The 16208-nt window shown below is 43.5% G+C and overlaps 1 protein-coding gene across 2 annotated transcripts in view; it reads right to left on the bottom strand.

The window, feature by feature from the left end:
* Positions 1–6305: 6305 nt before the first annotated feature.
* The window catches only part of FRMD6 (FERM domain containing 6), a gene marked incomplete at both ends in the record, with an annotated part of 37231 nt that continues 27328 nt past the window's right edge, over positions 6306–16208 (bottom strand). For both annotated transcript variants that reach the window (XM_080708096.1, XM_080708095.1), the window contains 4 exons: positions 6306–6590; positions 9310–9401; positions 10870–11001; positions 12228–12563. In XM_080708096.1, the coding sequence (XP_080564222.1) occupies positions 6306–6590; positions 9310–9401; positions 10870–11001; positions 12228–12563 (845 nt within the window). The remainder of the gene's footprint in view (positions 6591–9309; positions 9402–10869; positions 11002–12227; positions 12564–16208) is intronic.

Here is a 16208-nt window from a genome sequence, read left to right as displayed (position 1 = left end):
GGCCTAGAGAAGCAAAGGACAGACATTTCCTCAGTACGTTCAGAAAACATGGTTTGGTTTATGATGAACAAAATGTCTCGGTGAGCCTGACTGCGGGAGGATGCAAATATGCTCCGGTTGATCTCTGCCTTGGCATCAAATCCCACATAAAACTGAGAGATCTTCAACGAGGCACAGGAAACGAATCAGCAGATGCCCGGGACTCAAGCCACACTGGGAAGGGTGGGCCGAGAAAACAGGGAACTCAAGGGACCAGAGCCAGGAGACGTGGCGCCGAGTCCAGGTCCGCCTGCTCCTCCTCCAGCCACCTCACTCCCACACAGCAGAAGGTGACACCACAGACACAGAGAGAGGGCAGAGCCCAGTGTGGACAGGGAGACTGAGGCCACAGACTCTGAGGGTCCCAGTGACAGAGGAGGCAGCCAGGCTCTGGGGCCTTTCAATCTCGAGTGGGAGAGGACCGTGATTTTCACAGAAGCCGGACCAGGAATGGAACCCAAGTGCTCGCCCCAAAGCCAGGAGTGTCCTGCGCACAGGGACCCTGCAGGCCACGACAGTGACAAGCGTGTGCGCTGGTGCAGGGCCAAGGGGTCTTCCGGCCTCGGCGGCCTCGTCCATTCATCTCGGGGAGATGCAGCACCAGCCCAGTGGGCCCCCATTCAGTGGGAGGAAGGGGAAGTTGAGGATGAGGTGGAACAGAGTTCCGAGAAGAGACGCTTGACTTAAAATGGCATTGGGATGGATCACAGCAGCTTTTAGTCTTGGGCAACACTCTGCAGAGGCTCGAGTCTTACGAGGTGTTTTCGCCCTCGCTGGTGGGGACAGAGCTTTCTTTGCTCTGTTTCGCTCCTGCCATGGTCTTTTTGGCTTTCAGGTGCTTCCCTCACAAGCAGATGCTAAGTGCTCAGCTGAAGGCTTACCTTTCTGCAGATCTCCGGGGCCTTGTCTTTCTTTCCTGCATCTCTCTCTCTCTCTCTCTCTCTCTCTCTCTCTCTCTCTCTCTCTCTCTCTCTCTCTCTCTCCTCTCCTCCCTCCCCCCCCCTCTCTCGCACTCTGCCCTGTGAACTCTAGTCTCTAGTCTCCCCAAGCCTAAGTCCTCACTCTTCTTTCTCAATTCAGGGAGACCACTGGGTTCCATGGAGTTTCCTCCTCCTGTGCTGTGGTCTGGAAACCCTGCAGACAGCAAGCTGAGACCAGAGTTTCTCCTCTCTGAAGGCTTCCTTTCCTGTACTTCCTATGGCCAAACACTGAAAAAACAAACAAACCATTTTTATACATATTTTTATCTTTTATGTTTTTTAAGGTTGGATTGTAAAACTAGATGCCATTGCTCCACCACAGCTAACATTCTAACCTAGAATTCTGGTTGGAATTGACGAGAAAAAAAAGACATTTACATTATTCTGTTTTTCTTTTTAGCAACATGGTATTTTGATTTGTTTAGGCCTTCTTTCAAATGGATTTTCTTTCAAATGGATTTTCCCATGGATTTTATGGTTTTTATGTTCTATTGATGCCACATTTAAAAGTGTCCACTAGAGAAGCCTCAGTGTCCCTCTGAGCATCTTACCCTGCAGCAGTTTAAGGACAGTCTTAGACCCAGGCTTCTGCTTAGAGACTCAGAGGCCTGTTATCTACCCTGCACCACCATGGGCTGGGAGAAGACACGCTCCAGCAGACACCTTCACAACAGCAGAGGAGCCTGGAGCAGCTGTGGACTTGGAGAAGGGGGTATGGATGCAGACTCGGGCACAGAGTTGCTGCATCCTGGCCTGGCTGGCCTGGTGCCTTTTCTATTTTATTATAGCCGGACACGGAAGAGCTACGACAAGTGAAACCTGAAGATTAGACTACTGGCCTGGTGTATAGGGCTGGCTAGCATCCTTTTATCTGATGTTGGGGTTACTCCACCTACCTTGTTTAGGCCATGGGCCTCTTTGACAGGTGGTTACTAATGCACCAGGGAAAAATCATTTCTAATAACATCCCCAGGTTAAACAGGCATTTGTGGGCTACTTAGGGAAGTTGGGAACTTGTATTCTAAATGTCAACCAACCAATTTGGAAGCAAACTCGGAACATAATTCCTTCCTAAGCTGGGAACTCTCTTATGAAATCCATCTCTTGCAGTAATGACAGTAATAAATGGAGGAGACCTCAACTGACTACTGGTGACACCGGACAGGTAAACACCCACCCTAAGTAATGAGTTGGCTAATTATAGCTGTGCCCTGTTTATAGATTTCAACTCATCTCTTGGGAGTTTATAACTTTACTTACGATGGGTCAGAGCATCTGAGCACTATTTTTGAAGGTCAGACTCCTCTGTGAAACTCAAAATGCATTCCCTAAGATGCAAAGGGCATCAACTTGTACAAAGTATCTGAGAAATGACAGGCAAATAGAACAGTGGCAGGAAGGAGATTTAAAAATATTTCCCTAGCCGGGCGTGGTGGCGCATGCTTGTAATCCCTGCGCTTGGGAGGCGGAGACAGGAGGATTGCGCTGGTTCCGAGCCAGCCTCGCTGGTTTAAGAGACCCTGTTTCCAAATAAAAAGTATAAAATAGGTCTGGGAGTGTAGCCCGAAGGTAGAAGGGCTTCCAGAAACCCCAGTACCTCCAAAAAAAAAAAAAAATTCCCTACGCCAGGAGTGGTGGCACACACTTGTAATCCCTGCGCTTGGGAGGCAAGAGGCAGGAGGATCGCGCAGATTCGAAGCCAGCCTCAGGTACTGAGTGAGGGTTTCAGCAACTTAGTGAGACCCTGTTTCCAAATAAAGTATAAAATAGGTCTGGGAGTATAGCCCGGAGGTAGAAAAGCCCCTCAGTACCACACACACAAAAACCATTTTCCTGTGCTTACATGACCCTACCTTCTTACTTAGCCAGTCATATGCATCAAACACCCTCATCTCCAGAATGTGGGTGTTTGGATTTTCTGAAATGGTGAGTTCAGTGCTTCATTTGAACTTTGGTCTACTCTCTGGCAAACTTTGTTGGCAAAAGAAAGTAATGCCATTCTTACAAAATACAATATAATTGGACACCCTGCAGACCCATCCTCCTGAAGTGTGTCTCACGCTGGTCCAGGGGCAGAGGGCCTGCTGGTCTCTACTGCTCAGGCTCAGTGACTGACCAGTGGGCTGCAACTCTGCTGCCCATTAGCATCCCTCGCATAGCCAATAAACCAGAAGATCGGGGCTGGACCCCTGACTTTGCTGATTTATGATCTCTAGGTCATTCTAAGATGTGCATCCAGGGCTGGGAACCACTACTGTAGATGAGAACAGGTGTGGCTTCTGGGCCAATTCTTAACACTCAAAAATACTCAAGCAGAGCAGATTTTTGTTCATACTAAAGAGCAGTAAAGACCAGTCTCCTTCCCAGCTACTCGACAACTGCCTATTTCTCTAGCATTTGTTTGAGAGAGGACAACCTGGTGTTTGAGTGTAACACACAATCGTGTTTCTGCTTTCTCACTGCCATGTAAACAGGCCCAGCACACAGCAGGACCCTCAGCTACTGCCATCAACCATGAAGACTGCTTTGCTTGGAATTTTATCACATTTAAGGACCTTTTAGGCTGTCCTTAAATGTGCTGTAAAAGGTCATAAAACACAAAGAAAACATAATTCACTTCTTCATGATTCTAGATTAATTGAAAAATTTAATAAAAGACATGTTTAAGGCAAAAGTAACTTTATTGACTGCTAATCTTACCATGAAACACCTATAAGAATTAATTACAAAATAAAGCGGTTTTTTTTTTACATACTTCTGGTATCATCCTGATATGATCCTTTCACAGAAAGGATTACATACAGCTTATGTAGATATATAAAGCTCACTGTTGCAAAATACAAATGTAGATGATGTATAGAGGCAATATATACCAAACTAGTATGCTTGCTAGCAATGGGGATATAACAAATGCAGAATAAATAACAGCTGTATACTTTTCTTTTCCTTTTTTATTTTTCAAAACAATTTCCAAATACAAAAATGTAATTATTCAAAGTAGATTTTCATATACATATATATACTTCTGCTGCAAACAGTGGATCAAAAAGCAAAAATGTTCCCTAGCATATTTTATTTTTGAAAACCCATAAGACTATTCATAAATCCAACTAGAAAGAGGGTGTGCAAAACCACGAACAATGCTGGCAAAACCCTGAAGACCTGATTCTGGTTGAAGTAGAGACAAAATAAAGTGTAAGGCGCTACCTGTTAAATTAAATAATCTCCCCCTTTACGTTTGCAAGAAGCGCTGAGGGCTAAGGAAATGCACTGCACTGGGACAGGGGCTCTCCAGAGCACAGACTTCACCAGGGTTTGTCTCTTAAGCATCTATAAGAAATGGTGGATTATCTAATAACTCATAAATAAAAGTCATTAAATGATCTCTTCATTCTTTTATCCTTTTATCCAGACTGATAGACTTTTATACATTCTGATATCTGAAACTTTGGTTCTTGTTAAAGCACAGGACAAAAGTGAAATAATTTCACGACTACAGAACTATACTAGACTTTCCTTTCCTTTCAAAGCCTCAGGTGAAACTGACGAGGCTCTGTGGAAGCCATGCCCTGCATGGGCACTCCCATGGTCACCATGCATTTGATAATACTGACTCCCATCCGTGGGTAACACTGCTATATTCTACTGTACCCTAAATCTATTTCTTTGTTACCTGAAAACAATTTTGTACAAAAATATGACTGTTTCTTTAGAAAATAATATATATTTTTAATAAAACCTGGCAGATAGCAAAAATGGTATCAAAATATGGTAAACAAATGTTGTAAAATATGAAATCATTAAAAACATCTCATAGAAAGACATTGTGCTATGAGGTTCTTTCCTGAAGCGTGAGCAACATGTTTACTACACATTAAAGTGTGGCTAGATTCACCTGTCTGACTCGATTCCATTACACACTGTACAGCAGCACAGCAGCAGCTGTCTTAAAAACGGCCCTTTCTCAGATACCAGCATCTTCTGCATATTTTAAAATTAAAACACCTTCTGGATCAGTGGTTTTCAACCCTGTTGCACATCTGCTCCATCTGGAAAACCTTAAGGAAAAGGCAGTTCCACCTGGGTCCCACCCACAAAAGAATGCTTGAATTGGTCCAGCGTGGGTCCCAGACACTTACCTTTTTTTAAAAGCTCTCCAAGTAATTCTATTGTGCAATTGGGGTTGAGAATCATGGCCAAAGGCACACGAGATAAAGGTCATTTTCTTAACTCTACGTGTATCAGCTGATTGTCTGTAGGTATCATTCATTCAGTGACACATCCTCAATATTAAACAATTTTTTTTGTATGTGAGGCAGTCGTGGAAAACAAAAATAAGAGTTAGCAAGCTTTAAACATATATAAATACTCACAACCCCGTGTATTTATATATGTATAGTATATACATACAGTTAGGGTAATTTTGGTTAGGCAGAAACTAGCATTACGACATTTGTTCTTGATCATTAAAAAACAACAGAAAAAAATACACCACTGAGCACAAACATTTCCATCATTTTAACCAACACCAGTTTTGTAAACCACAAAATGCATGACGGTCACGAGCAGAACTGATGTTGCTGAGATGAGGAAGGCGACCGAGTCCCAGAGCTTTCTGGAAGAGCGCAGAGGAGGGTGCGGCACTGGCCAGGGTGAGGGAGTCACAAGGCACTGCAGCGTGCACAGGCTTCTGGACTCTGGGCAGCATTTTCGTCCTGCATACATCTTTGGCTTTCTAGAACCACATGACTTCGACCACTTCATCCTGTTCACTTTGGGACATCCTCGGCGAGGCAGCAATGGCTATATACTAAGCAATGGTCTCTCCTTTAGGAAAAGAGAGAACCTTCCCTCTCTTCCCCTAAACCACGAGCATTTCATGAGGGAGTGGTACAAAGAAGAATCTACAAGCCAATGAACAAGCCTAAACATCTTGAACACGATAAAAGGTGTCATGTTATGTTTAACTGAACTAAAAAATGAAAGATGAACACACACACAATTCACTAGTCTCAAGGTATGGTAGCCAGTAAAGCACATTTCCTTCAAAAGGGTCGATAACCATCTGGGCACTTGTCTTGCTGTACATTCTCTGTAGTTCTTTTTACCTCTGTGTAATACTTAAAGTGCAATTGTCCCAAGGCTTTTGTTTCCATCACAAATATTATAAAGAAAGAGCTATGTCTGGGGTGAAGAAAATATGGCACAAGTAATATATAAAGACCCATGACTTGCACAGCCTCTAGTAAACAGCAGGCTGCTTGCATGGCTGCACACAGGTGGACTTTATACAACAAACTCTGGAACTTCATCGTGAGTGAGATCCAGAGAAAAGTATTTGCTGGTTCTTTTGACTGGAAAAGCTTCCTGGATGTTGACACACTGCTGGGCCAAGCAGCTGCTGCAGTAGAGGCCTTCCTCATCCAGTTCATGGCCACATCCAAAGGTATAGCTCTGGGCAGTGTCCTGACACAGACCTGCAATGCGCAGGAAGTCTTTCTGGTAAAGTCTGATGTCATCAAGGCTCAAGCTATGTCGATCGGTGGAAGTCTTTGGTTTTCGACATATCGTCTGCAAAATACGGGAAGGTGGAGATGACTTTAAGAGTATACACTTAGTGAAAGGTGAGCCTATTTGTTCTGCAAAGAGAGATGCTGCAAACCCATAAAAGGTTAAATAATCCTTATATGTTAGAAAGTGGTTTCTAATCTGGGGTTCCAGGGCCCCTCAGACTCTGTGGGGAAACATGTTATGATGACCATTACCACCACCACCACCAGTAGCAGACCGCATTCACTGAGCACTGTGCTGGGCTGGACCTAAACACTCAGTGTGCACTAAGCTTTTCACCTTTCTACTGTCCCTATGAGGAAAGTGCTTTCATTCTTCTCACTTTATAGACAAATACCCTGAGGCACAGAGATGCTAATTCAACAGGAATCCAACTGTCCCTACCATTTTCAGAAAGTGACTGTCTTAAAGCTGTAAAGGTAAAGATACTCTTTGCTTTTTTTCACCAGGACATGGCAATTCACTGCAACAACAATCTTATGCTGAGCTCTGCCATTTTAATAAGAAATAAAAAAAATATCAATCAGAAAACACAGTTTGAGGCTGGGCGTGGTGGTCATGCTTGTAATTCCAGCATTCAGGAGGCAGAGACCGGAGGATCAGCAGACAGCCTCAGCTATTTAGTGAAGCCCTTTGCAACTTAGTGAGACCCTGTTTTGCAAAATAAAAAAGACTAAAAAATAGGACCTGGGGTATAGCTCGGAGGTAGAATGCCCCTGGGTTCTATCCCCAGTACCGTAGAAAAGGAAAAGAAAAAAAAAAAAAAAAAAAACCACACAGTTTGAAGAAGCCTTTTTTGAAAAGGCATAATTTTTGGATAGAATATTAAGTGATTTGGGGGCTGAAAAGGTTGAGAGGAAAGTATCAGGACTAAGAGGCAGTTCCTGAATACTCAAAAATTGCATTCTGCCATGCTTTATATGGTTGGTAGCCAACTTTGGGCTCATTATTCCAAGAGGTGGTACTGAAAGAAAATATATATAGGCTACAAAATGGCTCAGATGATTACATGACTGGGAGATACTTAATGGGTCATTTAAGGAAATGAGGTATGATATCTTTAACTTGTGCTGCTCAGCACTACAAAGGACAACCTTGCTGGAATAAGATAGCACTTTTGCTTGTAGCAAAATTTGCCAGAGGACATTTTGCCAGAAGTGTCCCATCTGGTGACACCCCCTGCGCAGGGTGACCCCTGACCTAATGCAATCTTCCCAGGCTCCCACGGGATTTCACACACAGCATCATTTGGGCATCCTCACAAACCCTCAAGGCACACACAAATGCCCCATGGTATCAGTGTAGTGTCTGATCCTCAGCTGAGCCCCAGGGACACTTCTGTACAATACAGTTAACTCTGGTTGGCAGAGCTAAAGTGCAAGCCAGGTGGTTTGACTCTGGAGTCTGGACTCCAATCAGCCATGCTACACACACAGTTTTAAAGACGTTTTTGGAATTTCAGCAAATATTTAGTAAATATCACTTTTACATTATAGCTACTTCAATGGAAGTAGAAGGAAAAATAAAAAAGAAAGGAGTAGCCGGGCGTGGTGGTGCATACTTGTAATCCCAGCATTTGGGAGGCTGAGACAGGAGGATCGCAGTTCAAGGACAGCCTCAGCTACTACTTAGCGAGGCCCTTTGCAATTCAGTGAGACCCTGCTTCAAAATAAAGAATAAAAAATAGTGTTGGGGGTGCAGCTCGGAGGTAGAATGCCCCTGGGTTCCATCCCCAGTACTGCAAAAAAAAGGGGGGGTAAGAAGTAGGAGATAAAAAGAGTCATAAAGGGAAAGAAAGAAAAGAAAGAAGAAAAGAAAAGAGAGAAAGAAGAAAGGAAGGAAGGAAGAAAGGGAGGGGGAAGGAGGAAGGAAGAAAACAAAATAGAAAACACCACAGAAAGAGTTGAAGAGGCATAGCAGGAAGGAAGGGACAGGTGGCCAGGAAACAACCCTGAATATCATCTGAGGTTATATCCAAATGCTGGAACTATGAGTTTCAAGAGTTTTTATTTATATATTTTTTGACATTTTAATAGTTTAATCACTGGTCTCAGGCTGTCAAAAGCTCTGGCTTGCCGGGCGTGGTAGCACGCGCTTGTAATCCCAGCACTCGGGAGGCTGAGACGGAAGGATCACACAGGTTCGAAGCCAGCCTCTGCTACTTAAGTGAGACCCTGTTTCAAATAAAATATAAGTAAAGAGGTCTGGGAGTATAGCCCAGAGGTAGAAAAGCCTCTGGGTTCCATGCCCAACACCACAAAACAAACAAAGAAACAAGCAAACTATCTCAGCATACTTTGACAATTTTGTCTGAACGCAGTAACCAGGTGTGGAACCATTTCTTCCACAGCACACCCAACAAGAAGGGTCCTCTCCCACGCTGCTGGGGCCATGCAGCCTCAGACTCACACGCCACACGTGTGTGTGCACACCACGAACACATGCAGTTAATCTGAAGCCTTAAGGCCAGAGACTTCTATCTATATAAAGTGTGAAACAAAGAATATAATCTGTCCAATTAAAAACCAATTCAAAGATAAGTGAAACATCAAAAGAGAAATAAACAGAAAGTAAAACAAGAAGGTATGTATTGACAAGAATCATCTCCTTGGGTTATTTCTTGCTCATTTGTGTAAATATAAGTGCAGGTTCTTATTTAAAATTTCCTGTAACTCTAGTTGCTAGTTTAAAATTTCAGTCCATTATGTTCCTTATGTACCTGTGGAAGAGAATCAGTACTCTGGCCACGAAGCTTGACGACGGTCTCTGAAGAGCTGGAGGTGGAAGAACCGATTTCTTTCACGATCAAACCTAAGGTAAATTACAGAGAAAAAGACGACATATACTTTAGCTTGTTCATACCTCCTGCCACATATTCTGATGTCTACTACCAGGAGTGAAAGATCTCTGGGTAACCACTGCTGCTGTGACCCTGAATGGCTGAAAACCAGGGTGGCACATGTTCACTTCCAGGAAATAGAGTGAGGATGGGACCACAGTGGGAAAAGGGGTCCAGAGTCCGGATTTTCTAAAATATCAAAGTCAATCACTAAGCCAAACATGAGGAGGAGAAAGAAGGAAATGGGGGGATTGGGGAAGGGCTAAATGAGTGATGTGAGCATGTATGCCTCCACCATCTTGCACCCCATCAAGATGTATGACTACAATGTACCAATTAAAAAAATAAAAAAGAAACTTCTAAGTAAGCTATTTATGTGAAGGTAGAAATAAAGACAAAGATGAAGACTGTAGGTGTAAAGCCGTCTGTACAAACCCCACCCAGTCCTGCTCCCCTCTCCACGTATGGCTCTCATGGCACTTATCCCCACTTGCACATGCAGTAGTGAGGGAGGGAACTCTGGTCTCTGGAGTCCCACAGGTCTGGGCTGGAAGCTGTCCCTGACAGTTAATTGGCTGTTGCTGGCCAATGACTTGGTGATCCTGGGTCTTTGTCTTTTGTAAAATGGGGCTGATAATAACATCTGCTCACTAGTCTTAGTTTTAAGGATGGCTGGACGGGAAGGGTGAGGAGCTCCTCTCAGCTGTAGGGCCACTGAGGCACATTCTCCACTAAGACAAAAATGGGAGGTCGCAGTGAGGATTCTGTGCTGGGCCTTTGAGAACAACTGAGTCCCTAACCACCTTGGTGCTCAGGAGACCTTCCAAGTTTCCAGAAACCGAAATCCAGGGCTGACATTTTCCTTTATGACTGTGGCATGTAAGTGAACTACCCAAAAAAAAAAAAAAAGTTTAAGAAGCAAAAATTACTGGCAAGAACTGGCAACATAAGTGAACACCACTGAATTTTGCTTGCCAACAGATAAAGAAAGCGAGTAGGTCAAGCCCCAGATCCACAAAGCCAAATGGCTTCTTGAGGAAGCACATCCCATTTAGCCAAGCGTGGAGACTCACACCTGTGATGTGAGGATGTGAGGAGGATGGAAGTTTTAGGGACGCCTCAGTAATGTAGCAAGACTCGTAGAAATCTAGTGAGGCTGTTTCTAAAAATAAAAAAAAAAAAGGGCTGGGGGTACAGCTCATAGACAAAGGGGGAAGGGGAGGGAGGGAGAGAAAGAAAAGAAAGCCCTTTGTCTACCTTTTGTCTAAAGCACAAGGCAGAAGAAGTTGCTAATACTCATCCCAATACCCCACCCTGGTGTGCTCCCTCCTGCCCTCCATGGAAGGCACTTGGCCCTCAGTTTGGGGCAGTGGCCTGGAGTGGCCCTTCCGGCCCTGCCTCTGATCTAGAGCTCTGCCCACCCCTGCCCTCAGAGCTCACCAGAGTGCCCATTCAGCTTCCTTGACACGAGCATGTCCTCGGTGATGTAGATGCACATGTCCGGGCTGACTTCCAGAGATTCTTCAGTCATTGGCTCCAGGTCCCTGGGATCGTCCACCAACATCTCTATTTCTGACACAGAAAAAGGAAAAGACATTTAATGACACAAAGGGAAATGATGACCATCATCCACAACCACATTTTGAGAGCAGTCATGTGATTATTCCTATCTGAAAGTGACTCTTCAATGAGGACAATTTTCAGCCAAGGGCTATTTGTGCCATTTTTCACAATATCACTGGGTTATCTATGTATCCTCTAATGCCACGACTTGATTCTCAATTATTCTTTAAGAAAAGAGGATAGCAGTTTGACCATGCTGTGATGACCCAGGGTAAACCGAGGCTGCGGGGCCAGCTGCCTACTGGCAGAGCCAGGATGGCGAACACAGCAGAGAGCTCGTGACAAGCATTTCCCATGAGGGGCTCAGTGACTTTGCTGCTCTCAGGCACTTAGTGACTTGCTTTGAGAGCCACAAGAATTCTATAGAAAACATGTTCTGCAGTTTTAACAGAGTAATTATTTTGTTCACCCCCCAAAAAAAGGTTTGTCACTTGAGATAGAAAAAAAAAAAACTAAAAAAGAAAAAAAGGCACATAAATGCTGTTTGGCAGACTGGCCATAGATCTCATCTCATCTCCTTAACAGAGTATGCCTAGTAGCCAGATGCCATATTTCTTTTATACTTTCTATACTTCTGATTTTACTTTCTATAGTAAAAACACTCTACTAATTCACTGAATGCTGTGGACTCAATTTTTTTTTTTGGGGGGGGGGGAAGACCCAGGAGTTCTAGATGTTTCTGTCATTACCACACGCCATTCTGCTGTCACCCACTGCCCTATTCAATCCAGAAATCAGAAATTCAGACACAACCAGGCATGGTGGCGCATGCTTGTAATCCCAGCATTTGGGAGGCTGAGACAGGAGGATCATGGTTCGGGAACAGCCTCAGCTACTTAGCGAGGCCCTTCACAACTCAGTGAGACCTTGTTTCAAAAAATAAAAGACTAAAAAAAAGAAAGGGCTGGGTGGGTAGCTCAGAGGTAGAATGCCCTTGAGTTCCACACTCTACTTTGTGTAAATGGCCAGCCTTTTGTCTGCAAAGGAACTTGACTAGAGGGATGCCTCATTCCCAGCCACGAACAAGCCACTCTACCAAGTCACTGGGGAAGACGGTGAGGCACCTTCTCTATCACTGTGTACTCTGCTGCTTCCCAGACACCAATTCTACAGAAACAATAACTGAAAACACTGCTGAGAAAGAAGAAAGGCGCTCGTGAGGGCGGTGCCATTACCATCATCCTGCGAGTCCTCTTCCAGTCGGTCCTTGCCACCACTCTCCACTCCTGAGGTGTGGGAGCTGCCGTGGCTGGTCATCGAGCTGCAGGTCTTCAGCTTGCGGTGGATGGCGCTGCTGGAGTAGCTGTCCTCGGGCCCCGCGTCCCGCGGTTTGGTGTCAGCCTCGATGCCCGAGGTGTGGGAGCTGCTGTGGCTGGCGGTGGAGTGACGGGACAGGCGCTTGTGCCGCACGCTGCCTGCGCTGCTCCCGCTCGCCCGCGACCGCTTTTCCAGCTGGTCCATGTCGAGGTCCAAGTTGTCGCTGATGTAAGACTCCCGGTACTGCTTCTTCTCTGTGCAGAGAACACAGCTCATCACCACACTGGACCCAGACAGGAGGAACGGCTGGCTGGCTCACGTGAGTCATCAGGTCAAGGACAAGCACAATTCCACATTCTGACTCTAGTGCCTGGGAAGTGGTGACAACTCAGAGAGGAGCTGGGCTTAGGAAGACAACAGGATGAATAAAAGCCAGGGGACCTGAGGGGACTATTTAAACCACTCAGAGTTCTGAAGCTTCCAACACTAGAGAGGAGTGCTGTCACACACCAGGCCACTTCTTGTCTGTGAATTGTTATTCCACAGTGATATAAGTTCAGTAACTGAGAACATTTAGAAACTTCCAGGGCAATGTGATATTGCCACACAGCCACTAATGTGATTTTATACTTTGCCAAAAGTTATCAGTTCATAGTACAAAATATATTAAAAATATATATATATATTCAAAAAATATCTGGTCCTTCTTAATAGGTAATTTCAGAAATGCTATGTTAGAAGACTATTTAATAAGTAGAATTATAGCTGGGCGTGGTGGCGCATGCTCGTAATCCCAGCATTTGGGAGGCTGAGACCAGAGATCACGGTTCACGGACAGCCTCAGCTACTCAGTGAGGCCCTCCACAACTCAGTGGGACTCTGTCTCAAAATAAAGAAAAAAAAATTGGGCAGGGGGTGTAGCTCAGAGGTCAAATGCCTCTGCGTTCTACCCCCAGACCCCCACAAAAAAAGTAGAATTATGATGCCATTCCTTTTATTTGTTCCTTTATTAAGTTGGGTCCATGGTTAGACCTCACTGATGAATATGGTTTAATAAAGAAACTATTCTGAAAACTTCAAATATTCTAAAAATTAGATCTTCATTAATTTAAGAGTGCTTTTCTCCACTTAGCCTGAATTAGTAAGGTTTCTGCCATCTATTTAAAACACACAGTAGCCGGGCATGGTGGCGCACGCTTGTAGTCCCCGCGCCTGGGAGGCGGAGACAGGAGGATTGCGCAGGTTCAAAGCCAGCTGCGCTGGCTTAAGAGACCCTGTTTCCAAATAAAAATATAAAAAAATATAAAATATAAAAAATAAAAAAATATATAAAAATATAAAATATAAAAATATAAAATATAAAAATATAAAAATATAAAATATAAAAATATAAAAAATATAAAAATATATAAAATAGGTCTGGGAGTGTAGCCTGGAGGTAGAAGGGTTTCCAGGAACCTCAGTACCAACAAAACAAAAAAACAAAAAAAAAAACCACACAGTAATCACAACTGGTCTGATGGATCTATACACACATGCCTCTGGTTGGTAAAACTGTTTTTTAACATGTCCATATTGTTCTTTAATGTGGTCAAAGATAGACATTGAAGACAGATACCAGGAAGCCCTTCTCATCAAATGCTAAACTAACTATTACTTTAAGGTGCAAAGTTACAACTGCAGGTGTACAACTAACAAAGATATTTTAATGTTTCAGGTCAAAAAATTTAAAAGAAACTGCTTAGCTTCCTTGCTGTCATAATACTGTTGAGAAATAAAAGATGAAACCAATGTTAAAAACAGAGTACATTTAGGGAATCAGTTGGTATTATTTTAGAAACTGCTAACTGTAGACTAATTGTGATCTTAGGGGGCTGCTAATGAATTTGTTTTGTTTCTTGCTTAAGAAAAAATATTGGCACTGCTTATGTCTGAATCTAGCTGTGAAGTATGATCACCATACACTCCTCAGAGATGGGATAAACAGAAGGAGGAAGCCTAGAGATACGCTTCCCAGAATGCAAAAAGCAAAGATATGGCTGTGTGGATTCTTCTGGGCTCTAGTCAATTGACATTATTCTAAGGGTTTGGGATGAAATACAAAGGTATGTGTAGCCACATAGAAAGCAAGTTGGAACTTGACTACAGACTCCACCCACCCATCCACCAACCACAATGAAAGTACATCTACAACCCATCTTTCAGGGTTGCACACTGATGATTTCTGTCTTTTTTTTTTTGATGGTACTGGGGTTCCTGGAAGCCCTTCTTCCTCCGGGCTACACTCCCAGACCTATTTTTATTTTTGGAAACAGGGTCTCTTACGCCAGCACGGCTGGCTTCAAACCTGCGCGATCCTCCTGTCTCTGCCTCCCAAGCGCGGGGATTACAAGCGTGTGCCACCACGCCCAGCCTGATTTCTGTCTTTTAAAGTCAATAGGAGCAGAGATGAAGATGGAAAGCCAAAGGAGTTTACAAAATTCTCATACAATTTCTATTAGCCACTCGAGAGTTTCAAATAGCCATGTGGATCTTGGAAGGATTGAAAAAGGAGAGAAAAAAGTAAAAAAAAAAATTTTTTTCTTTGGTGGTACTCGGGATGGAGCTGTTGGAGTTTTACAGCTATAGGATAACTAGAAATTTTGGAGTTAATATGTAAAGCGTTCCTAACTCTAAAAATAACCCTTTGCCGGGCATGCTGGCACTTGCTTGTAATCCCAGTGCTTGAGAGGCTGAAACAGGAGGATTGCAGGTTAGCAACCAGTCTCAGCTGCTTAGTGAGGCCCTTTGCAACTTAGTGAGACCTGTTTCAAAATAAAGAATAAGAAACAGGGCCTGGGGGATGTAGCTTGGAGGTAGAATGCCCCTGGGTTTAATCCCCAGTACCCCCTGTCCACACAAAGCCCATCAACTCTCAATTTCCTGACAGTGTCAGTACCAATTACAGCTAGTAAACTCACGAGAAGTCAAGCATTCACTAGCCTATTTCATACTAAATAGGAGCCTAGAGTAAATCATATGTCAGTGCATCTCCAGCGTCCCATATGACTGGCTTCTCTCCCTTTCTAGTGCTGTATCATTTAGACTCTTTGCAAAAATGTAAGAAGCTTCACGCAGTTGCAAAACGAGGCACACCATTATATTATTCTGGAATGTATTCTAAGAAATGCAAAATGTAACCTTTCATCCATCTAATAATCACTGGTGTCCAGAGCACAAATCATCAAGATATCTGTGGGTTTTTTTTTTTTATCACTCTGTTGTAAAAGTCCAGAAAGCATAGTTTTTCATACATCATTCTAGGACTTATTACAGTAAGAGTAACCTATTAGCCTAGGATTTAACAATATGTTCCAGTTATGAATAAAGTTTGGCTTAAGCTTTTATTTTTCTTTTTTATAATACAAGGTATGCTTTTCCTTCCCTTTTAAGCCCTATGGAGAAATATTTGTGATAATTTTCTACTATAAACTGCTAAAATAGTGTCTCAGCTGAATTTAAATGAAGTTTAAGAAAAACACTTGTTCTCTTTATTCTAAACTACTGTGAAAAGGGATCATCTTGTTAAATGTTAAGCCCTTAGCGTGGTGGCGCATGTTTGTAATCCCCGTGCTTGGGAGGTGGAGACAGGAGGATTGCACAGGTTCGAAGTCAGCCACGTTAGCTTAAGAGACCCTGTTTCCAAATAAAAATAATATAAAAATAGGTCTGGGAGTGTAGCCCGGAGGTAGAAGGGTTTCCAGGAACCCAGTATCACCAAAAAAAAAAAAAAAAAAAAAAAAGTTAAGCCCTTATGTGTGGATGAGAAAATTAGATTCAGGCCAAACTTGGCCCAGAGAAACTTGGCTTAGCCTTCTTCAGACCTGAAGGTGCAAGAAGAAAAGCAAGAGAAAAAGAAA

The sequence above is a fragment of the Muscardinus avellanarius genome, assembly GCF_963383645.1.
Source record: "Muscardinus avellanarius genome assembly, chromosome: 12".
In the NCBI taxonomy this organism is placed as follows: domain Eukaryota; kingdom Metazoa; phylum Chordata; class Mammalia; order Rodentia; family Gliridae; genus Muscardinus; species Muscardinus avellanarius.
This window is presented reverse-complemented; position numbering and strand designations above follow the sequence as displayed.